The sequence below is a fragment of the Protomyces lactucae-debilis genome (assembly GCF_002105105.1).
Source record: "Protomyces lactucae-debilis strain 12-1054 chromosome Unknown BCR37scaffold_17, whole genome shotgun sequence".
Classification (NCBI taxonomy): Eukaryota; Fungi; Ascomycota; class Taphrinomycetes; order Taphrinales; family Protomycetaceae; genus Protomyces; species Protomyces lactucae-debilis.
In genome coordinates this window covers 1-21,526 of record NW_024468009.1, presented here as the reverse complement: position 1 = coordinate 21,526, position 21,526 = coordinate 1, and the positions used below count along the sequence as shown (strand labels likewise).

Here is a 21,526-nt window from a genome sequence, read left to right as displayed (position 1 = left end):
GCTGCATACTCTGAACACGATACTTACTATATACTAATAGTCTACTAGCAGCATGGGCTTCGATCTATCCTCCCTCGACTCCCATCTCGCATCTGCCTCCTACATCCAGGGCTTCGAACCCTCACAGGCAGATGTCGCAGTCTTCAAGGAGCTCAAGCAGGCCCCAGACGCAAAGGACACACCCAACGCAGCACGCTGGTACGCCCACATCGACTCCTACAAGCAGGAATTCGACTCCCTCCCCGGAGACGCCTCCAAGAAGGCCTCTGCCTACGGACCAGATGCCTCTTCCTCAAAGGAAGCAGCACCCGCGGCAGCAGCAGCTGAGGAGGATGATGACATTGATCTCTTTGGCTCAGATGACGACGAGGAGGAAGACGCAGCTGCCGTCAAGCTCCGCGAAGAGCGTCTCGCAGAGTACGCCGCAAAGAAGGCAGGCAAGGCAAAGGTCACGGCCAAGTGCATCGTCACAATGGGTAAATTTACATTTCCAAACTTCACTTCAACTAACATCCAACAGAGGTCAAGCCGTGGGACGACGAGACTGACATGAAGAAGCTCGAGGAGTGCGTCCGATCCGTCACCATGGACGGTCTCGTCTGGGGCGGTGGCAAGCTTGTGCCCGTCGGCTACGGTGTCTCCAAGCTCCAGATCAACTGTGTCGTTGAGGATGACAAGGTCTCCCTCGATGACCTCCAGGATGCTATCGCCGAGTTTGAGGACTACGTCCAGAGCTCCGACATTGCTGCCATGCAGAAGCTTTAAGCGGACGGCACATACACTGCTCATTGACTGCACAGCTTTATAGAAAAATTCCACCATCTTCCCTCCTTAGCTCCGACATAACACATGAGTTGAGCATGTGTGGCATTTTGGTCTCTTATAATGCTCAGCATCCTCAGGATCTGCTCAAGCTTGTTGCCTCGCGTGGACCAGACGCGTTGCACTCGATCCACATTGGCGTGCTGACACTGACAGCATCTGTGCTTCATCTTCGTGGACCAGACATTGTCAAGCAGCCCCTTGAACAAGACCATGGAGTCCTCCTCTGGAATGGAGAGATCTGGCATGTTCATGGAACGACACTAGATGAACACTTGAATGATACGCTATTTCTATCAAAAGCTCTGGATGCTACAGATGACGAAGGTCTGCTGCATCTATTCGGTTCCCTGCGTGGACCTTTCGCTTTCTGCTACTGGAACAAGGCAAAGAGACATCTCTGGTATGGCAGAGACATTCTCGGCAGACGTTCTCTACTCATCAAGCACACAAAGGATGGCTTCATTCTTAGCTCAGTCGCTGGTCGAGACCCTTCTTGGAAGACTGTCGAGCCGGGGCTCTATCGATTCGATGCAACGTCTGGCAAGACAGACCTCTTTCCCTGGCAGCCTTATGACTCTGACGGCCCTCTTGCCTGCTACTATCCACCAGTCAACCCGACAAAGATACACATCGACCTGCCCCTTGATGACCATCATCTCGAAGCGCTTGAACGCCACATCCAGCAAGCATTGAAAGTGCGTGCGGCCTCCCTTGCAGACAGAGATCTAGCCATCATGTACTCCGGAGGCGTCGACTGTGCAGTCTTGGCCTACTATGTCGACACTCTCCTCCCGCATGACATATCCGTCGACCTCATCAATGTCTCCTTCGAGAACCCCAGAAGTCTCAAGGGCTCAGTAGATCTCTACACCACACCAGATCGTCTGACGGGTCTACAAGGATACAAAGAGCTCAGGCAACGCTGTCCACATCGTCATTGGCGCTTTGTCTGCGTCAATGTTCCTTATGCAGAAGCGCTTGCCGCAAAAGAGACTGTCTTGGAGCTGATGTACCCGAATGAATCTGTCATGGATTATTCTATTGCTCTAGCCTTCTACTTTTGCGCTCGTGGCAAGGGCTTTGTCGATGACGAAGCATACGAGACGCAAGCCAAAGTCTTCATTAGCGGGTTGGGCGCCGATGAACTGCTCGGTGGGTATAGCCGCCACAAACGCGCCGCAGAACAAGGTCACGATGCACTGATTGCAGAGCTGCAGCAGGACCTCGATCGACTTCCCTCTCGCAACCTTGGTCGTGATGATCGCGTCATTAGTCATTTCGGAAGGGAAGTACGCTGGCCTTTTCTAGACGAGTCGCTTGTACGACACCTGGCTGCATTACCAGTTTCTGTCAAGATGCAGCACGCCGTACCTGGTGGCGATAAGCTGCTGTTGCGTCAACTTGCCATCAAGATTGGCTTGCCAAAGGCAGCAGCTGAAGCGAAACGCGCTATTCAGTTTGGTTCACGCAGCGCCAAGATGGACTTGAATTCTGGAAAGATCAAGGGACATGAGCTACCTACTTGATGCGCGCAAGAATGGCCATGAATGCTGCTTCTGTTGCCTTGAGATCGCCAAAGAGACCAATGTGGCCACGATCCGTGGCAATATCAGCGCACACCTCGTAATTGGCGCCGCCCTCCATCATGCGAATGTCTGCAGCATTGTACGTCACAACGCCGTCTCCGGGACTCAAGATGAAGCGTGTATAGTCACCATCAGCGATGCCTTGTTTTCCATTCACCTTGCAACCGCGCACTGTAGGCGTTGCTTCGGAACGTAAAATGGCAAGAGGCGGATATTGGATGTCTGGATCATGCCGCAACTCGTGCTTGAACTGCAATGCAGCTATCAGGATCTCCTCCAGATATCTCCGGGCTTCAGATAGTGGAATATCAGTCTTGTCCTTTTCGATGCGTGCGTTGCGTTGTCCATTGGTTGGTGCCGCTTTTGGACCTGTGACGCCACCTGTGGCCAAAATGCCATTCAAGTCTTCTGCTTCGCCAACACCGGCCTGCCCATCCGAAGCTACCATAGGCGAGAGCCCATACGCATACCATGCCTCAGGGTCAAACAGGTCAACTGGAATTTCCTTGTTGGTGGCGCTATCAACAAAACAGCGCTTGTGTGTCGGTAGAAGCATGAATGAGGAGCGCATGCTGAAGTTTGTGCGTGCACTCAAGATGGTACGGTTGAGCAAAACCGAGTCGCCGTATCGAAATGGTCCGAGAATGTTTGGACAACCACCCCAGGGTGTGCCACCGTAGATGACGCCAGCAAAGAGATCAGGCCGTCGGTTGAGGGCGTGGCCAGTGATGAGACCGCCCATGGAGTGTGCCACAACCAGCGAGGGACCTTGTAGACTTTCAAGAAATGTGATGAACTGGCTAGACAAATAAGCACCGCCGAGCCGCCAGTCGTACCCAAATTCATGTACTTTGCAGTAGCCTTGTGAAGCAGCATCTCTCAGTCGCTTCAACAACTTGCGCGAAATATCGATGGGTCCGATGTTTGTGAGCATACCATCAGGGTAGATAGTCTTGCGCGCATCCGCTTCGGCATCTGCAGAGAGAGGCAGCTCCAGATTGACCTTGCGCAAACCGAGTCCAGCCTTGACAGGCACCCACAGCATGCGATCATCTTGTGTTGACCTCAACACTGAACCGCGATAACCTCCAAGCACAACGATATTGAGGTTGGCAGTTGCCTGCGATAGCCCCGCAAATGGTGGTGGAGATGCGGGCAATCGACCTGGTATCGTTGGGATGGAGGGCGCCGGTAGGCCTTCGATGATGGCACGGAAGCGATTATTCTCCGGCCTCATCTCAAACCTGGCTTCCAGCTCAAGCGATGTCAAGCTAGCATTATCGTCAAATACCTCTTTGGACGAATCACCAGCGAAAGGCAAGGAAAAGCGAAAGCTGGGTGCTCGATTGAGCAGATCTACGACGGCGGCATTCGTCATGGTGATGGCCCTGTTGCGTACATCACGCCAGATAGGTAGAGCGGGCTCACTGTTGCTTCTGCCGCGTCTCAGTACAAGCCGGTCCAAGTCTTCCTCCAGGAACTCTTCCCGCATCGTTGTTGCCGGCCTTGCATCATCCTGTGAGGCTTTGCGCGAGGGCAAGAGGCGCGATGCTCGACTGCTGAATGCTTGAAGTGCAGCAACACCTCTCAGACCGAGTCTCGGCAGCAGAGCCTCTTCTCGCCGCTTGTCCATGGGACATTGAAGGAGCAGTTTGCTGGTCAGGTCACGGTCCTGTAGACGAAACTTTGCGACGTCAGGGGACTCGCGCTTGGAACAATTCAGTAAGCACGACGGCAATAGCTAGGGCCGACATTCTATGGCAACTGACACATGGCAGACTACGCTACACACGGAGCTTCATCTGGTTGCGCTTCTTGACGCGCCGCTTCTTGCCCAACTCAAACTGGCGAGCATCTTGATGGGTGCGGCCGAGCTTGTCGAGATCCTTGACCTTGTAAATGCGCACAATCCAATTCTCCGTTGTGTATGCCTCCTCGAGGGTATCAAGCACGGGGCTTTCATTTGGAATCACCTGTCCACGGACACGATCTTGTGCCTGGCCAGGCGGGAACAGCTCGGCAAATCGGTGGTAGCTCATCTTGTACATCAAACTCTGCTTCATTGTTTCAGTGGCTTCGCTGTCAACCTTGTACTCCCCTCTGGGCGTGAAAAAGTTGCGCTCCTTGACCTCATCAGGCCAGATACCCTCGGCGATACGCACCATCCACAAGAACTTGTTGATGTCGTCGCCAGAGTAGCCTAGGAGACCACCAAAGACAACAAGAACATAGTCGACGTCATGCTTGCGCAAAATTGGGTAAGCAGTCTCCTCGCTAGTCGACATGGCCTTGCCAACCGTCGCAATATGCGTGTTATTCCAAGTGTTGTTATCGACGAGCGTGACCTTGTCTCCCATGCCGGCAATTTGATAGCCATAGTCCCACCAACTCATGATGCGCGCATCGCGAGGCGTGTTTTTGCGAAGCCAGTAGTACGCCTCACGGTAGTCGTCAATGATCCACTGGGAACCATCCGGCAATCTGCTTGCAAGGACGACCGAAGGCGACGAGTACGCGCTCGAGGTGACCCACGTAGAGTGATACACAAACAAGACGAGGTAGACTGTAAAGACGCCAGCGACACCGAGCTTGGCCGGGAAGGAAGCAATGCCGTAGTATGGCGCAGACAACGACAATCCCTTGAATGCCTTGAATGCACCTGCCTTTTCCTCGGGCGTCCTGATGCGCGACTCGTCTGATTCTGAAAAGTCGAGGTAATTGTCGAGGATCTCCGAGGTGGCGACAGCTGCGGCAACAACAACACAAGGCGTCAGCGTCAGCATGAGACGCACCATGACACCAGCGAAGTAGCTGGCCAAGACGGCATACACAATGATAAAGACGTGTTCATCGCGGAGCTGGCGGAAGCAGAGATAGACACCTGCAGGGAAAAGCCAGATGAGCATTTGCAAATCAAAGAAGAACGCAGGCCAGGCCGTTGGCTGATGCTCAGAGACGGAAGCAATGATAGGGATGTGAATCTTGGCGTAGCCAGTGTCCCAGAGCGAGTAAAATCGTCCGGTCCAGGGAGCAATGGTGCCCGTCATAGAAAGTCCGACCAATGCACCAACAGCCAGAATGAAGATGCTGGCGACAATGACGCGCAGCAGCACTTGAGCCTTTTTGGATGGTAGATGCGACCGGAGGAGGTCCACAAAAGCAATGATTTGCAGCAAACCAAACACACCGAGTGCCGACATGTGCTCGCTTGTTCGGATAGGCTGGAAGCCCACAAAAGGAACCTGCATTGAGAGCAAGGTGCCGATGGCGTAGTAGGACGAGTAAGCGACATAGATCCTTGATGAGAAGCGGCCCATGAGCAGCAGTACAAAGACATGCAGAGGAATCATGTTGGTGATGAAGACGTATCCTCCCCAGGCTGCGACCATGTAAAAGTAGAAGCCTGCAGTGATGGCTCCATACATGGCGGACCCTTGTTTGAGGGCCCGAATCCAGCAGGCAAAAGTGGTCATGAGCAGCGTGATGGCAATGGCCTCATTATCATAAGAGCCAGCAACACTGCGAGAAATGTAGCCAGGTGCGATACCAATGAAGGCTGCAGCCAAAAGACCTGCTGAGCTGTCCTTCATCTCCTTGGTGAAAAGGTATGTTGCAACGGCCGTCAATCCACTGAAGCCAGGAGCGAGCAAGACACAAATGTTACGGATATCCACAGGGTAGTGGATGCGGTCCAGCAGCCAATGAATGGCTCCAGAGGTGAACATGAGACCAGGGTAGAGGGTTCCTCCTGCAACGCGGCCCAATGGGTACCACGACCGCTCATCAAACCAATTCATGAAGTCATATTGTCCATTCCTGATGTCAGCCAGATCTTGGTACTCAAGTACTCACTTGACAAAGTGCTTCGTGGCCCTGAAGTTGAACCAGGGATCAAACTCGTGGATGATGGATTCGAAGCGGACGATGGAGAAGAGCCTGGCGGAGATGGCTGCACCTGCGATGACGGTGAGGATGACGAAGCGCAGGAGCCGCTTCGTGTCTCGTGCGCCAGAGGCAGAGAGCACAGTCATCTGGCAGACACTTGGTGGTCGTGGTGGTGGAAGTGGACACGTCGCGCTCAATTCACGACCGCACACCAGCTGCAGCGCACGACGGAGCCCTGGAGGAGATACAGGAGCTAGCGCCAGCTGCATGGCCAAGCCTCGACGAGCTCAAGTTTTCGCGTCTCAAGCAGCATGCGCCGGGCAAGGAGCTTGAGGCAGCCTTGAGCCAGATCAACGCGGACTTGGAGGGCTCCTGGTCGCAAGCACTGCACCGCTTGCTCAAGCACCAGGAAGAGCTCAACCAGCAGCAGGCACAGCTGACCATCTTGCTATCTTCTACGCAGACACGAACAAACAAGGCGATACAGGCGACGCGGTTGGATGTGCCCTCTGGGATGCACGAACAAGTGACAGGCTGCTACGCGGCGATGCAACGCTTGCAGACGCTGTGTCTCTCGATTGACGCTCAAATGCCTGCATCATGCAAGATGGGGCAGTACCCTCGACTGCGAGACGCGATGCAGCAGCCCTTGTCAGTCATGGGTGGTGATGGATCAACGCGACCGGCACGACAGCGCCAGGCTTCCTATCAGCCACGAGGCCCGCGTCTCCGGACCATTGCACCGGCTCCTGCGCTTCCTGGCCATGCACTGCCAGTAGCAGAACGCGACAGTGTCTCGATGCGCACATCGATGGTCAGCCGGAGTGTCTTTTCCATCCGCCGCTTCTTCGGCCGGGCAGCGCCTGCAACGGCAGAGACGCAGCTGCGACGTGTGAGTGAGCAGCGGTGAGGGCTTGCTTGATCATATCTGTATCTATATAGTATATAGGAATGCGTGAGTGTGCGCTACCTGCGTCTTGATCTGTCCATCGTGTGTGCTTCTCTTGCTCTGTCTACTCCTCATGCCATACGGTGCGTCCTCTAGAGAAGAAGCCAGAGCTGATATCAGACAAACACAGCCTGCAGAACCTGGATGCAGCGTATGCGGAAGCCAAGCTGGGTGCACTCGACGGCACCCTTCGCTGGGGAGCAGCAGGCATCGTCGTCTTCACCATCGCCCAGTTCACCTGGCCGCTCTACCGCAACCTGACGGTGCCCTTCAAGACGTACCTCCAGATGAGCGCCATGATTGCAGGCGGCGTCGTCAATGCAGACTCGCGGATGCAGGCGGCGGAGAAGCGCATACGCGCCGAGCAGCGGTACCGACTCTATACCCTTCTATTCTACAAAATGCTTACACACCAGGACCATGCGGAGACAGGCCTTTGAGGACCAGCTCGAGCGATCATACAGCAGCATGGAGCGCAAGCGCAACTCGTAAATCATAACCCTCGTTGTGGTCTCCGCGGCCAAAGCGGTCGGCCCAGATGCGGTCGTGTATCCACCACATCATCTTGAAGCAGATGCCTGCAAAGGCAGGAAGGAAGGAGGGAACAGGCAAGCCGGCTTTGGAGAGAAGCTCCTGTATGCCAAAGATGGCCATGATAATAGGCAGCCAGAAGCCGAGAAAGATGGCCGCACCCAGTTTCTGCTTCTTGCCGTGCAGCCTGAATGGCTCCAGCGAGTCGAGGTAATGTTGATAGCCCTTGGGAAAGTCATGTTGCCGTGCGCCTTGCTGGATGAGTCCTAGATAACGCTGCGACGGCTGACAGTGCCGCCGTGGATGCCGCGCCTGGAGTGTCGTGAGCTCGAGCAGCTCGCCGGCATCGGTCTTGCCCTCGACGTGTATCTGCTTGTAGGAGATCGAGCCGCCCTCTGTCGCGATGATGTGGTCAAAGTCCTTTTGAGTAACGAGGTAAGCCATGCCCTGCAGCGTCGGCGCATGCTCTGTGACCTGCTGGATAGACCCAAAGGCAGGCTCGCCATAGGGCACACCGGCAATGTCAAAGGTCAGGAACCAGCCGTCGACGGTGACATGCTCCTCACGCAGCGGGCGAATGGCGCGTCTGCCCAGGAAGGTTTCTCTATTGAGGTTGGAGCCGTAGCCTAGATACCACTGCGACATGCAAAGGTCTACGAAAGGGCCGCGAGTCGTCGCTGTGCGTAGGCTGCGTAGTCAAAGTCAATTTTGCTGATGGAGGCCTGGACCAGCGCCCACACGCCCCAGCTGGCTTGTTAGCAGAGCGTCGCATAGAGCAGGAGGCATACTAGAAGTGAGAGACGCGCTTGTACGTGTTGACCTTGGCCATGGTTGCGTGAATGGCCGCATCGTCCGGTGCCCGTTGGTGGAAGCTCTCCAGGTACGCGGCGACAAAATGGCGCTGGTGTGCTTCGCTCGGCAGCGTCTCCCAGTCGCAGTCCATGCCAGCATACTCGAGAAAGTGGTTGGCAATGTCAAAATGTGGATCATGCGTGCATGCATACTCATAGTCGATAAAGGCCACCTTCTCTGTACCGTCACTCTGCACAATGATGTTAGCCGGCAGCAGGTCGTTGTGTGAGAAGACGAGCTCGTTGGATGCCTGCTCTGCCTCTTGCTGCAGCACGGCGAGCTGCTCCGTCAGTCGACGTGTGCTGTGTGAATCTCCCTCGGGGACCAGCTCTACCCACTGCTTGAGCGTTGGCCAGAATGCGTTTCTCTCGCTGTGAGGCATGACACGGTGCCATTCTCCGAGTAGTGATGCTGTTGCATGCGCGTACCGCTCGTCACGCACCGTCTTGGCGTTGAGCACCTGGCCAGGAACATAGCGATAGACAAGACCATTCTCGAAGCGATTGAGCACCTCTGGCGCATATCCCTGCAAGTAGAGCGCGACAAAGTTCTCGAGCTCCCTCGTGCGGGAGATGATAGTCTCTGTAGAGTCGCCATAGACCCGCACGAGGACCGTCTCTTGGTCGTGTGTGCACTTGAGCAGCAGGTTCGTGACGCCGTCCTTCTCTTGCATGAGGGAGACATCCTCCCAGCCCAAGACAGCACGCAGCAGCTCCCGGGTGTCCTGCTCCAGCCTGTCTGGCTCCACGCGCAGCTCCACAGGCGGCAGGCGGTCCGCGACGTAGGCCGCGACATGCGACATGGTGGTGGTCCCAGGCGACGGAGGACATCCACCGACCAACACAACCACCACAAAGGCGCATGAGGGTGCTGCAGGGGCTGCTGCTGGCGGCGGCGGCAGCGGCTGAGCAGATTGTCTTCCAGCGCAAGCTCACTGGACGCTTCCTACATATCTCCGACGTCCATCCTGACCGCTTCTACACGCCGGGCGCCAAGCTCATGGACATGTGCCATCTAGAGCCCTCTGATGCGAAAAAGAAGAAGGATCACCATGATGCGCGTGCCGGATACTGGGGTCCAGATCCAGGCAGCGAATGCGATACACCAATCCAGCTCGTCAATGCAACACTGGACTTCATCGACCGGGCCTTTGTCCAGCAAGGCGGCGTGGACTTTGTAGTCTGGACAGGCGACTCGGCGCGCCACGACAATGACAACCGCTATCCGCGGACGCTGCCCCAGATCTATGAGCTCAACCACATGATGACACAAGGCATGCATCGCGTCTTTGGCACGGATCGTTTCAAGGAGAGCACCATCCCCGTCATCCCAACCATCGGCAACAATGATGTCTGGCCGCATAATCTGATGTTCCCGGGACCTAGTAAGACAATTGCCAAGTACAAGGAGCTCTGGAAACTGTGGATTCCACCGGAGCAGATACACACATTTGATCGCGGCGCCTACTTTCATGTCTCTGTTGCACCAAAGCTCACCGTCATTTCCCTCAACTCCATCTTTTTCTACGAGAACAACGCTGCCGTGGAGGGTTGTAGTGTATATGAGCCAGGATCGTTGCAGCTAGACTGGCTAGAGATTCAACTTCGCATCTTTCGACAACAGAACATCAAGGTCTGGATCATTGGGCATGTTCCACCGACAAACCGGCAGTGGTACGATGACTGCTTTGACCGCTATGCAAACCTTGTTGTTGAGTATCGCGATCTGGTCATTGGCCAGCTTTTTGGTCACGTCAATATTGACCACTTTTACTTCATGGAATACCAACAGCAGAAAAAGGTGAAGGCTATGGGCAATCCTCTCCAGATACTGCTCGACGTGCGAGATGACTTTGATGCGCTTCCACCAGCCACTGACAATTTGGAGCATCTCGCTGTTGTTAACGTTGGACCGAGTGTCGTGCCAAACTTTTACCCTACACTGCGCGTGTATGATTACGAGACTAACCCTTTGGCAATCGACAAGAAGAGAAAGAAGAAGCGGAAAAAGACAAAGCTACCACCAGTGGCTCATCTTGGGCCTGCCCATGAGCGGCAACTCTATACGCCACTCAAGTATACCCAGTACTATCTCAACCTCACTGCAGCTAACGCTGAGCCAAAGGCGCCAATTGAGTACCAAATTGAATATGATACTACCGCGCAACCATATGCCATGCCGGATCTGACGCTCTCTTCTTGGGTCAAGCTTGGGAAGGAGCTGAGTGGTTTGCATGGCCAGGGCAAATTCACAGATAAAGACTTTTGTCAAACAGACCCTTTACTTACCGCACTACCAGTCTGTCAAGGGCACAAGTCAGGTGTGCCTCCGCCTGCGACACCTGAATTGACGGCAGCGAAAAAGAAGAAGCGAAACGACGATTATTGGGACATCTTCATTTATCGTGGTCTCGTCAGTACAGGCTTGGAGAAGGAGCTCAGGGATGACCTGTGAGCTGTTTCTATGAGATCACTGGAGCAGAAGAACATCTTTTGACCAATTTTTGGCCATGTCGATCGGTAGGCGGCTATGAAAGCTGCTCGTGTCGCAGTCTGCTCGTGGTAAGTTCATCCGTCCTCTTCATAGAGGGAGAGTCATGCTTAGAATTGGTTTTATCCAGCTTGCTCTTCAGGTAACCTCAAACATCAATAATTGGATTGCCTCGCTCCTTACCACGTCGCCTGCACGCCTCTGACTCAAGCTTTGCCAACATTGCTGCTTTATAGAATCTCATTGCGATGCACAGGCAATAGCTCTGGCCGCACCGGCCGTAAACCCTCGTTCATGGCTGGTACATCAATCTAGACTGCAGTCGCACAATCACAAATTCTGGTGAACAGCATGGGCAGTCGGCTGCTGGCGCAAAAAGAGACTTATGGGAACTTGAGAACATGCTCTGTACGGACTTGGCCATGGGCTATTGCCCATTTGTGTCAATTCGGCTCTGGAATTGACTCGGTCTTCATCGACAAGCAAGAAGAGGGAAACAGCGAAGAAGAACAAGCTGCAATCCGTGGTCAATCTCTTGCACTACCACAAGAAACAGTTCTTCGTTGTCCACAGTGACTCTTCACCACCATCAGACACGCGCAATACCACATCAATCTTACGGCAGCCGAAGTTGACCACGAAGCACAAATCCGATGCGACTTGCCTCATTCGTCAACTTCGGTAGGGAGTGTCGCGTCTCGCATGGCCTCTGCCAGCTCTAGACACTTTGCAAGAGCTTGTTTCTTCCAACAGCCGACTAGGCAGTGCTGGCATGCAGGCAGTCAGACCGGTAGGTGATTGTCAGGTTGAAACAAGCTAACAATGGTGAAGCAAGAGAAAGGCAACGAATACTGCTAAAGTCACTTTGTCTGTAGCAGATTCAACAGTAACTAGAGATCTCAAGGACGACTTGTAAGCTGACTGGCCGGAACCATGCACGCATGCATGCCAAGCAATTCACGGAACATAATGAAGCCGTCTTTCCAGAAGCTCCTGATTGAATGTCTTCTTGATAAAGTCTCCCGCCGAGCACAACACGGCGACCACATCATCATGTATCTCAAATTCGCAAGCGCACTCGTCTTCCTCGCATACATGGTCATGAGCCGGCCAACTGAGCCGCTCGGTCATTGCATCCCGCCCAGTGCGCAATGTCCTGGCAACCCTGATGCATGCTGCAACTCCGATTCGGTCAGTGTAATCTCTTGCTTATGTGACGACTGACATCCCAGAATGGCGGTGGACCGTGATGTCGCCCATCCTATGTGCTGCACGCACCAGACTAGTGGTTTGTAGGCTGATTGCAGAATGATAAGAAGGGTCAGACATAGGTTTGACTCTGAATGTGGACTTTTGCTGCTTTGACGTTTGACATTGGCTTTATGAAGTGCTGCGACTAATGTCCAATTTCCTAGCAGGGGCGCGCACATTGAATGTGTCAAGGCATTGGTGCACGACTGCTCAGTTAGCTTAAGGCCCATGACAAGATATTCATACTTTTGTACTGGCGCGCAAGCGGGACTGCGTGCGAGAGCAGCATGATGAAAGCTTGTCGTTGCAAAGAGAGTGAAACGCAGCAAGATTGAGAGTGAGTCGTTGCTGCTGGTGAGGTGAAATTTGGTCGTGATTCTCCTGAAAATTGACCCATGCTGCAAGCCTGCAACTGCTGTCACTGCGAGAGACTTAACATGGAAGAGATGCTCACATCGTGCTTTGAGAAAAGCCATTGAGGGCGCACTTATGGATACTTGTTGCTCTCTATCCCTTTCAAGGCTCAGTGCCATTGAGCTGATTGAACCACAAATAGTTGGGCCGCTTTGGCGCACCCCTCTTCTTCCAATGCTGCTCGTTCCGAGCGACATCTGGCAATCATACTTCCTTCCCTGGCTCTCTAGAAAGAGCTAACGTATTGCTCTCAGAACTTGTTGTTGGCCAAGGGTTCATGCGCAAGAACGCCTTGACCACGCCTCTCTTGCAGCCAATTTTCGGGCTAACCTTCCATGTACTTGAACATCTTCACTTGCGACGCACGAACAATCAGCGTCAAGCACGGCGCAGCTGGACTTGTGGCGAGACTGCAAGTAGAGGGCAACTACAGATGCGCCACATTGTGCACTGTCTTCTACAAGGGCGAGAGGCCTGAGGTCAGAGCCCAGTAGCATCACTGGTGTCCCCATTAAGTCCGACCCCGATAGCCACACCGGTCTCTTGCCATCTTGACCGCAATGTTCGTTTTCATGCGTCAATGCACAATGCGCTGTCGCATCTGTACACTTGAATCTTTCATATCGAGCAATCCCTGTGAAGTGGAAGACAAGGCCGGATGTGGTGCAGCGTCTAGGTGATCTAGCTGACTGCTTCCCAACATCATAGAAGCCACAGAACCAATCGCAAGTTTCTTTAAAATTTCCATTTCTGAGGTTAATTAGCGATGCATGCTGCCGGGAGTGCATATTACCCATTTCAGACCCTAGAATAAGGCGTATTGGAGGTACACATATCGGTCTCGGTTCGGAACTCGGCGTGGTTTCTGCTCCAGAGCGACACAAGTCCAACATATCTGTGAGCTCCATGGTTGATTGAAAGGATAGCAATTGCGTCGGATGTATGATCGCAAGGACTTGCTGCGGCAGAAGTCTGCCGCATGTAGATATAAGGTCATTTACCGTCAGATCGAATTCATCAAGCTCGGGTCTGGCACGCCACAATGCATGAATGCGCTAGAATTAGCAAACGTGGTACAACAGAATAGAGATCGGTACATTCGCTCGGGCAGGTACATCCAGATGATGTTGCCCGTTCTTTGGAAAGATATATTCGTGGAAAACACGAAAGATGTGGAAGCTCGAGGGCTCAGTGTTTGGCAAGAGCTCGATCTGACCTGAAGAGCCATCCTTTCGCAGATGCACCGTATCAAAGACGAGCTCCTCGAAGAGCAATTGATCAGTCGAGATTGGTAGTTGAGCAAAAGCGGGATCAAGCAGCACGTACTTGTGCCAAGCTGTGACGTACTGAAGTGTACACCCGACCGAAATGTCGAGAAGTGGGGGCGAGATGTGTGGCACTCGATTCCGCGCACAGCCATCCATTTGGTACTTAGGTATGTATTTTGGTCTGCGCAAGAAAGCTGATTGATTAGCACGACAGAATCAGAATCGCGAGAATACCGAGTCCCTTGATAAGTCTGAATGCCCAATTTGACTTTTCTGCAAATGCCTCTGAGGTATGCTCGAGTCGCCAGGCTGACCATAGCTCCACTAGCGTGAATCTTCCCGAAGCTGCATATCGTGCTCTGGGTGGATCACGCCGATTGCACCGCGCATTGTAGCCTCCAATTGAGTGATGAGATGTTCGATAGAGAGACACGCCTCATCGAAAGTCGGAGCAGTCGAGTAAAAATCATTGACGATCTAAAGTCAGCGGGTTTCTCCAGCAACAAGAACAGAATGTTACATTCGCCCTTGAGTCGCGATCGCGACCGCGTACGTCCAAGTGCGCTTCTAGCAGGTCTGGAAGGCTGAAAACAAACTCTGCATCCTGTATAGACAGCTTTGGCAGCGTCGGCTCATTGTCCAGGCGCCAGGGAATCAGAGAGAAGTGAAGCTTTTCAGGCGCCTGTAGTTCGTGAGGACTCACCCAAACGTCTTTGTAAGTAGAATCTTGCTCTACATACTTGCGCCAAGCTCGAATATATTGAGGTGACCATGCCAAAGCAGGCTGTAACCTTGTCATATGCGCGCTGTGCGCTTTTGCATGTTTAGCAGGCGCGTCGTCAAAGCAAAATAAGACATGGTGGTCGGCGCTCAATGTGGGCGTCCCTTTTTGGAAGGGAAACGGGAGTTCAGGCATCTATCAATCTTTTGAGCTCGGTATGGGATGTGGTGGTTACCATGAAGTGGCATGAACTGCTGGTTGTTGCATCATCGGAGAACTTGTGGCTAAGGCTCAAAGGCGCGGATGAAACACAGCAACCAACGCCGGAGCGACACATCACAGCGCCTTCCATCAGTAGAGCGTTGCAGTGGGCACCAGCTGCGACCATGCACGCGGTCCCTTCTCGTTGTGTGTCTTAGTAGGCTCTTTCAGTCTGTCTCGCCGGCCTCATGCAGCAGTCTTTTTCTGTGAGATTGGCGACTGGCTGACGGAACATCGCGCCTTCGTTTTTTTTTTGACACGGCCATGCGGCAGAAATGAGGGTCTAGGATAGGGCTTGTGTGCTTCTGACTGTAGCCTCTTTTGCATTGGTTGCTTGTGCCTCATTCGCAATCATGCAAAAATGGGGATTCGGAAGGCAGACGTACCCTACTTGGCAGTCAAGTGCACAGGTGCTACCCAGTATGAAGTGACGGCGATTCAGACGCTTCAAGATGCTCAATGCAGTGCATACAAGTGGCTCTGTAGAAGTCCTTCAAACAGCGAGACCGCCATCTTGCCCGCTTCCGAGCGCATTTGACAGAATTGTAATATGGGTGCGGCTCGATCGACTCGCTTCTCACAAATATATTGAAGACTGTCGCACCAATGGCCTTCTGCTTGCTCTGTGGTCGCTGAGAGAGAGTACATGAATATGCTTGCTCAAGTATTTTGCAAGCTAAAGACTTGCGACGCGGCCTTTCCCATCGTGTTCGTGTTCGGGTCCATGCTGTGCGGGTCTGCTCCTTGTGGAACCCCATTGTCAAGTGGCTAGGATAAGCCTCCTTTTTCTGACGCAGAGATTCCTTGCTGGCTCGACTTGGCAGCGCGTCTCAATTTGTTCTGGATGCTGGCATGTCTGATGCGCACATTCAGGAGAAGCGATGGCGTGTCTGGCAACCATTCTGATCGGCAATGGCGGCAGCATACTACTGGCACGATATACTTCAGCGATACGATGCACATCCGCAGTGCTGTTGTACGGAGCCGATTCGCATTCCTAGGTAGGGTGACCTTGGCGACTTGGCATGGCGAGATGTGCAGCGACGCATCACGGGACAGGCAAAGTGAATGACCTGAAGGTGCAGTCTGGCGAGTTGTTCGCGCTTGGAGCTTGGAGCACAGAGGGACACTTTACGGCGATGGCTAAGATCAGGTTACACCAGAGGGACGGCAACATGGAGGAAGAAGCCAAGAAGAACGATCAAGAAAAAGAGGGAGAGAGAGCGATCTAACGTACGCAGCTCTGTGGATTTGCGCAGCTGCATAGTATGGACCGTTTGCTTCTGCGCTAGATGCACTACCGTGCCTCTGTCCGTCGTTGCTGAGTGTGCCGCCCTCGAGGGGTATAGAAGGCGTCGACCGCTCCAACACCTCTTCCTCCTCAGACAACATGCCGCACAAGAGCCAAGAGCAGCTGCGCAAGCATCAGCTTCCACTGCCAGCAGCGTCTGCAGCTCTATCTGCGCCTGCGTCTGCGTCTGTTGCACCAACAACACCACCACCACCACCACCACCACCGTCACCATCACCACCACCACACTCACCACCACCACACTCACCACCACCACCACACTCACCACCACCGCACTCACCACCACCACCACACTCACCACCACCACCATCTGCGTCTGGGTCCGTGTCTGCTCCTGCTCCTGCTCCAACCTCCTCGCCATCATCACAACTTCATCAGCCTGTGATCGATCTCTTGCAAAAGATCATTGAGACACAGAGGCATCAACAGCAGCACGCTGATTATGTGCTGCACCTGGTGGCAGACCTCGGCAAGCAGGTCAAACTGCTTGAGCGGCGGCTTGAGCGGCGGCTTGAGGAGCAGCAACCACAATCAGCCCTGGTGGCACTTGTGGCAAGTTTCGCACCCCTGTGACCAACCGGGGTCTGTTCATGCTTTTTGCTGCATGGTTGATTTGGACATGCCTTTACGGGCTATTTCAGAGTTGGCGCTCTGCAAAGTAGGCACCTCTTGTCACAGCATCAGCAGGTAAAGTGGGCATTGAGGGGTCTTTGTACACATCGTAGCAGCGCGTGAGAAGACACGACAAGACAACGCAGTGCCAGGGTCCATGCACAACCTCGCTTAGGACTAGCTAGCTATCCAGGTAGCCTGCAGGCCAGTAGAGCCATAGTCGATGAGCTTGCAGAGCATCAAGACATCGCTGTAAGCCTCAAACTGCCAAGGTATGGTGACTCCGGCTTAATACGCTCATCAAGCGCCTAGTTCCCAGCACTGCGTCAAAAATCAGTGGAGACGAGCACCCACCTTCATCGTTGAAGGACAAGTCACGCGCATCGGCTCAGCGCTTCAAGAGAGAGCAGAGGAGGCCATCTTCAACCCTACGCTAGGACATGCAGACCAAACTCGTGCCGAGCCGGCCGTGTTTACTCTACGCCATTACTCTGGGGTCTACTGTACTGGACACGTCTCCGTAGAGCGACTCTTCCTCTCTGAAGCAACACATCATATCATGCTGGACTTAGGCAAGCTGTCTTTCAGGCAGGCGCTCCAGCAGTTCCTCGACGTCTGCCTAAATGGCACCGCGCCTTTATGGCCTGGAAGGCAGTCAGCCTCGCCATGGACTTCGAACTGCCTGCCCTGGTCCTCCTGTCGGGCTCCACGGAAACAGCCGTTCAGCTCGGCGATTTGCTCTTCATGATAAGCCTGCCCTCAATGGCCGACATTGGCGACATCGTCGGCTACATTATTCAGGACCGCTCTATTCACATTGTTCACCGCGTCAACAAGAGCCACATTCCAGCGCAGTCGGCGATCAATGAGCTACGCAAGCCCATCAAGTTTGTGCATGGGTTCATCAACAAAAGGAAGACACGCGTCAACTTGTCAAAGGGGCAGCAGGCAAGCTTGCGTGGCTGTCGCGTCAACTCACTCAGCCAAGAGGAACCAAACCGCGGCCCATCGCAGAAGCTTTTCACTAAAGGCGACAACAACAATGACGGCGATTTGACGCTCTACGCACCTGGGCAGCGCACACTAGACCGCAAGGGGGACGTCACTAATGTGGTCTATGGTTTCATGCCGTATGTGGGTATGGTTACGCTCCCTACCAATGACTATCCAGCACTCCACTACCTCATGCTAGGCGGCATGGGCCTTACGGCGCTCATCAGCAGAGAATAAACAGTAATCGGCGTCGTTTTCTCGTTACTCCACAAGGCAGATGGCGTGAGTGAGCCGACAATGCACACGCACGCAACTCACAGCCCTCTGCACATGCGTGAAGCCAACAGGCGAGCTTTCATGTCACTCGTTCAGTGACAGTCTAGGGAACAAGGGGTATGACAGCCACAATAGATTTGCGACAAGCTACCTCTGCGGCCGAGAACCTAGCGTGAATGCGAAGGCGATGCTATGATTGGTGTATGGCTATGGCTATTGTTACGTACTTGCATGTATGAGGTGTGTGAGAAAGTCAAAGTAAGTGTCAACCGCATAGGCAAGTAGAGCTCTAGCTGATGCATGTCTTTAAACACATTGCTGCAGGACATGCCTCCTACGTCTATGGAGGAGTCTGTCTGCGCTATTGACAAAGCAATCGAGAGCTCGGATACAGATTTGGACTTGTCCTGAATAAGATGCAGGAGACATCTCCGAATGAGCGCAAGACACCACATTGAAATGCGGGCACGCCACATACATATCAGTATGGCAACTTGCTGCTAGCCCACCCCTGCATGTAGCCGTAGACGAGCAGAGCTTCATTTCGCTGATCAATGCCGTGACATTGGCAAATGTAGTCTGTCCTGTGATAGCACCTCCTCAAGCGGTTAAGAAAGCGCCTGCGTCAAATGCAGTAGCGATAGCCGACAATTGTTGATTCACCTTAGTCGCAAGTCAGCAGCCACGTTCTCTGCAACCATGCGTGTGATGGACTCGTGCTTTTTAGTGACGCCGTCTCGGAAGTTGAAATGTCATATGTTCATGTTGCAGAAAGCATGAAACAAGGGTACCATGTGGAGAAAATCGAGTGACGCGGCGAGAGCTCGGGGATTGATATACACAACCTTGAAGGCAGGAGAGGTTCAGCGCAGCAAAAAATGTGCGAAAGTTCATGCCCCTGACATTAGACACGCGCACATGGTGAATTGCGCCACCCGTTTGAAAATTTTACAAGGCTGTGATGTGGATGTGGATTCCTGCACTCTTCAAACCACAAGATGATTTTCTTATTGGCATTGTTCAGCTTGCCACACCTCTCTACAGCACTCAAAGCGGTCGGCCCAGTCCTCCATCCATTTCCAAGCAACAAGAAGATCTGGTATTATACTGACCAAACTGAGTTGCGGTTGGACTCGTATGGAAGCGGATATTTTGGAATGTCATGTCAGTTTGGGGGGCTAGTAGGAAACTACTGCAAATGTATTTCTATGACACTTTCATCGAGCCAGACATCAGGGATCCATTGAACGTCACAAGTTGCTGGTTGGCAAAACCGGATCCCAACAATAATGTGTGGAAATACACGCAGACGGATGAAGAAATCAAGACAACCAATTCTAAGACAACGCACACCAATAAGGGCGAGATTCTCTGTTGTGGCACTCTCATCGACTACCGACCAACCGGAATGTTGCCAGGACCAGAAACTTCGGGGCTGGGATGGAACTTGTGTAAGTTTGGGAACGCAACTGATCGACACGGATATACAGTTTCTTCTTGTCAGAAGTATGAGCTTGAACAGAAAGATCCACGCCCTGCAACTTGGCACTTTGTTGGAGCACCTTTCAAATCTGGAGTTTCTGAGCAGTACGAGATCTTTTTTGTGGAATACGACAAACAGGCAAAGCGTCCAATGCTGTCCAGTATGATCACAACTGAAAGTCTCACGTACACCCTCCAACCCAAAAACGATTCCGCGATGCATTTCTGGCTAGCCAAACCAAAGCAGAGCGACAATTTTCCAGCATCATGGCTGACCAACGGATATGCTCTCATTGGCGGCAAATTGATTGACATGAAACCGGTTGACCATTTACCTCCTCCAAACACATATTTTCGAGACGATAGTATCGAAGAGCACGAAGGTCAGGAAATTGGCAATTTGTGTTTCTTTGCATTGGATAGCTCTATCGAGGGTATGCGCGATCGCTGGCGCCGGGAGTTCCGAAGATACCGCATTGCCGACCTATTCGTCGAAGGAATTTGTCGTGAGGTGCGCAAGGGAGAAATCCAGTTTTCAGGGCCTTGACGTTTACAATGACTTTCTTGTTTTATCTTCAAACGTATAGCTATCCACATTGAAACCTTCACCTATGTCACAATCACGTCTTTGGGAGGCAATGTAATGACCGAGCAGATTTGATCACCTTAGCCCGCAGCTGTTACACTGCCTGGTTCGGTCTTGTAATGACCACGCAGATCTGATCACCTCAGCCCGCAGCTGTTACACTGCCTGGTTCGGTCTCGCTGGCAGTTCCCTGTTTCTTTGTTCTCTTTGATGTGGATGGTGCCCTTGGCCATCCGCAGTTTGTTGTTAAGATAGGATTTGTAAATTTGAAGTATGAATTGAGAGTGCTAGTCCAGATGCGAAGCCAATTTTTCGGGCTTATAGAAGGCTCAGAACCCCGCAATGTGTTGAGCTTGATGTGGATGGTGCCCTTGGCCATCCACAGTTTGTTGTTAAGATAGGATTTGTAAATTTAGAATGTGAATTGAGAATGCTAGTCCAGCTCCGAAGCCAAATTTTCGGGCTTATAGAAGGCTCGGAATCCCGCAATGTGTTGAGCTTGAGCAACAAACGCGTAAACAGTCGAGAGACGCGTTCAATCACCCACAGACACCTTTATCACCCTGTAACATGGTCGATCGTAGCTTCTGGGAGACGTTATCATTTGGACTACGTCTCAAGCGCCTCAGAGCAGCAGAACAGGCAGGCGAGACCGGGCTGGAGGCAGAAATTGCTGAGAATGAAAGCGCCAGGGACGAGCAAACACGATCTAAACGCTGTGAGGCGCAGAGGAAGCGTCGTGCTGCAGCTTTTGCGGAAGAGTATGAGCTAGAGGAGCGCGCCAGACAAACCCAGCTTCCGAGTAGCGATGACAGACGGTTTGAAGGCCACAAGTATCGGCGAATACAGGAAGCGGCGCGACAGCGACTGAGGTGGTCGAGTCAGAGCAGTAGGCGCAGCCAGACACCACAAGCTAGGCAGGCGCTGTCGAATCTCTCTTCCAATGCTGTGAATGCAGGGACCGGATCCTCAGCGTCTTATGTGACGGCGCCAAACACCCTGCCATCACAATCAACCTACACCAGCACTCTCGATCGGCAAGCCATGGTCAATCAGCTTGGGTTTGCAGACATGCCTTCATCGGATCCATTGCCAGTGCTGGATGACTCACGGCCCAGTCAAGCGATGAACGCGAGCAACCTCGACAGGCAGGCCATGATGGAGCAACTGCGGCGCTCGCAGGCTTCAATTTTTGCGACAGCGCCAACACAACAGCCGCCGCCAACACCCAT

General features: G+C 53.0%; 13 protein-coding genes across 13 annotated transcripts; 6 read left to right on the top strand and 7 right to left on the bottom strand.

Annotated features, from left to right (window-relative positions):
- Positions 1-36: 36 nt before the first annotated feature.
- On the top strand, positions 37-800 carry BCR37DRAFT_382140 (uncharacterized protein). Its single transcript, XM_040869813.1, has 2 exons — positions 37-476; positions 521-800. The coding sequence occupies exons 1-2, from the start codon at positions 53-55 to the stop codon at positions 763-765; spliced, it is 669 nt and encodes a 222-aa protein (XP_040723384.1). The 5' UTR covers positions 37-52; the 3' UTR covers positions 766-800.
- Positions 801-920: 120 nt separating this feature from the next.
- On the top strand, positions 921-2,306 carry BCR37DRAFT_334006 (asparagine synthase-domain-containing protein; the record flags this gene model as incomplete). The annotated part of the gene is made up of 1 exon (XM_040867127.1): positions 921-2,306. A coding segment is annotated over one exon (1,386 nt), but the record flags the coding sequence as incomplete, so codon positions are not given.
- Positions 2,223-4,128, bottom strand: BCR37DRAFT_104595 (uncharacterized protein). The gene has a single exon (XM_040865879.1). The coding sequence runs from the start codon at positions 4,042-4,044 to the stop codon at positions 2,344-2,346; it is 1,701 nt and encodes a 566-aa protein (XP_040723382.1). The 5' UTR covers positions 4,045-4,128; the 3' UTR covers positions 2,223-2,343.
- Positions 3,765-5,484, bottom strand: BCR37DRAFT_382137 (Oligosaccharyl transferase STT3 subunit-domain-containing protein). Its single transcript, XM_040869812.1, has one exon. It carries the CDS (start codon positions 5,456-5,458, stop codon positions 4,196-4,198), a length of 1,263 nt encoding a protein of 420 aa, XP_040723381.1. The 5' UTR covers positions 5,459-5,484; the 3' UTR covers positions 3,765-4,195.
- Positions 5,485-7,453: 1,969 nt separating this feature from the next.
- Positions 7,454-8,646, bottom strand: BCR37DRAFT_104712 (uncharacterized protein). The gene is made up of 2 exons (XM_040865880.1): positions 8,565-8,646; positions 7,454-8,523 (listed from the first exon to the last, which is right to left on the bottom strand). The coding sequence occupies exon 2, from the start codon at positions 8,419-8,421 to the stop codon at positions 7,702-7,704; it is 720 nt and encodes a 239-aa protein (XP_040723380.1). The 5' UTR covers positions 8,422-8,523; positions 8,565-8,646; the 3' UTR covers positions 7,454-7,701.
- Positions 8,445-9,316, bottom strand: BCR37DRAFT_336529 (kinase-like domain-containing protein; the record flags this gene model as incomplete). Its single annotated transcript, XM_040867232.1, has 2 exons — positions 8,445-8,523; positions 8,565-9,316. Coding segments are annotated over 2 exons (831 nt in total), but the record flags the coding sequence as incomplete, so codon positions are not given.
- A 130-nt stretch (positions 9,317-9,446) lies between these two features.
- On the top strand, positions 9,447-11,276 carry BCR37DRAFT_104817 (Metallo-dependent phosphatase-like protein). Its single transcript, XM_040865881.1, has 2 exons — positions 9,447-10,948; positions 10,985-11,276. Exons 1-2 carry the CDS (start codon positions 9,490-9,492, stop codon positions 11,080-11,082), a joined length of 1,557 nt encoding a protein of 518 aa, XP_040723378.1. The 5' UTR covers positions 9,447-9,489; the 3' UTR covers positions 11,083-11,276.
- Positions 11,277-11,807: 531 nt separating this feature from the next.
- Positions 11,808-12,628, bottom strand: BCR37DRAFT_382129 (uncharacterized protein). Its single transcript, XM_040869811.1, has 3 exons — positions 12,351-12,628; positions 11,950-12,309; positions 11,808-11,908 (listed from the first exon to the last, which is right to left on the bottom strand). Exons 1-2 carry the CDS (start codon positions 12,597-12,599, stop codon positions 12,076-12,078), a joined length of 483 nt encoding a protein of 160 aa, XP_040723377.1. The 5' UTR covers positions 12,600-12,628; the 3' UTR covers positions 11,808-11,908; positions 11,950-12,075.
- A 195-nt stretch (positions 12,629-12,823) lies between these two features.
- BCR37DRAFT_104543 (uncharacterized protein) lies at positions 12,824-14,456 on the bottom strand. Its single transcript, XM_040865878.1, has 3 exons — positions 14,286-14,456; positions 13,881-14,245; positions 12,824-13,838 (listed from the first exon to the last, which is right to left on the bottom strand). Exons 2-3 carry the CDS (start codon positions 14,205-14,207, stop codon positions 13,059-13,061), a joined length of 1,107 nt encoding a protein of 368 aa, XP_040723376.1. The 5' UTR covers positions 14,208-14,245; positions 14,286-14,456; the 3' UTR covers positions 12,824-13,058.
- Positions 14,115-15,287, bottom strand: BCR37DRAFT_382125 (uncharacterized protein). The gene has a single exon (XM_040869810.1). The coding sequence runs from the start codon at positions 14,965-14,967 to the stop codon at positions 14,518-14,520; it is 450 nt and encodes a 149-aa protein (XP_040723375.1). The 5' UTR covers positions 14,968-15,287; the 3' UTR covers positions 14,115-14,517.
- A 1,136-nt stretch (positions 15,288-16,423) lies between these two features.
- On the top strand, positions 16,424-16,918 carry BCR37DRAFT_394447 (uncharacterized protein; the record flags this gene model as incomplete). Its single annotated transcript, XM_040871471.1, has 1 exon — positions 16,424-16,918. The coding sequence occupies one exon, from the start codon at positions 16,424-16,426 to the stop codon at positions 16,916-16,918; it is 495 nt and encodes a 164-aa protein (XP_040723374.1).
- Positions 16,919-17,129: 211 nt separating this feature from the next.
- Positions 17,130-18,290, top strand: BCR37DRAFT_104911 (uncharacterized protein). The gene is made up of 2 exons (XM_040865882.1): positions 17,130-17,229; positions 17,277-18,290. Exon 2 carries the CDS (start codon positions 17,597-17,599, stop codon positions 18,185-18,187), a length of 591 nt encoding a protein of 196 aa, XP_040723373.1. The 5' UTR covers positions 17,130-17,229; positions 17,277-17,596; the 3' UTR covers positions 18,188-18,290.
- A 755-nt stretch (positions 18,291-19,045) lies between these two features.
- On the top strand, positions 19,046-20,559 carry BCR37DRAFT_104537 (uncharacterized protein). Its single transcript, XM_040865877.1, has one exon. The coding sequence runs from the start codon at positions 19,389-19,391 to the stop codon at positions 20,253-20,255; it is 867 nt and encodes a 288-aa protein (XP_040723372.1). The 5' UTR covers positions 19,046-19,388; the 3' UTR covers positions 20,256-20,559.
- Positions 20,560-21,526: the final 967 nt, after the last annotated feature.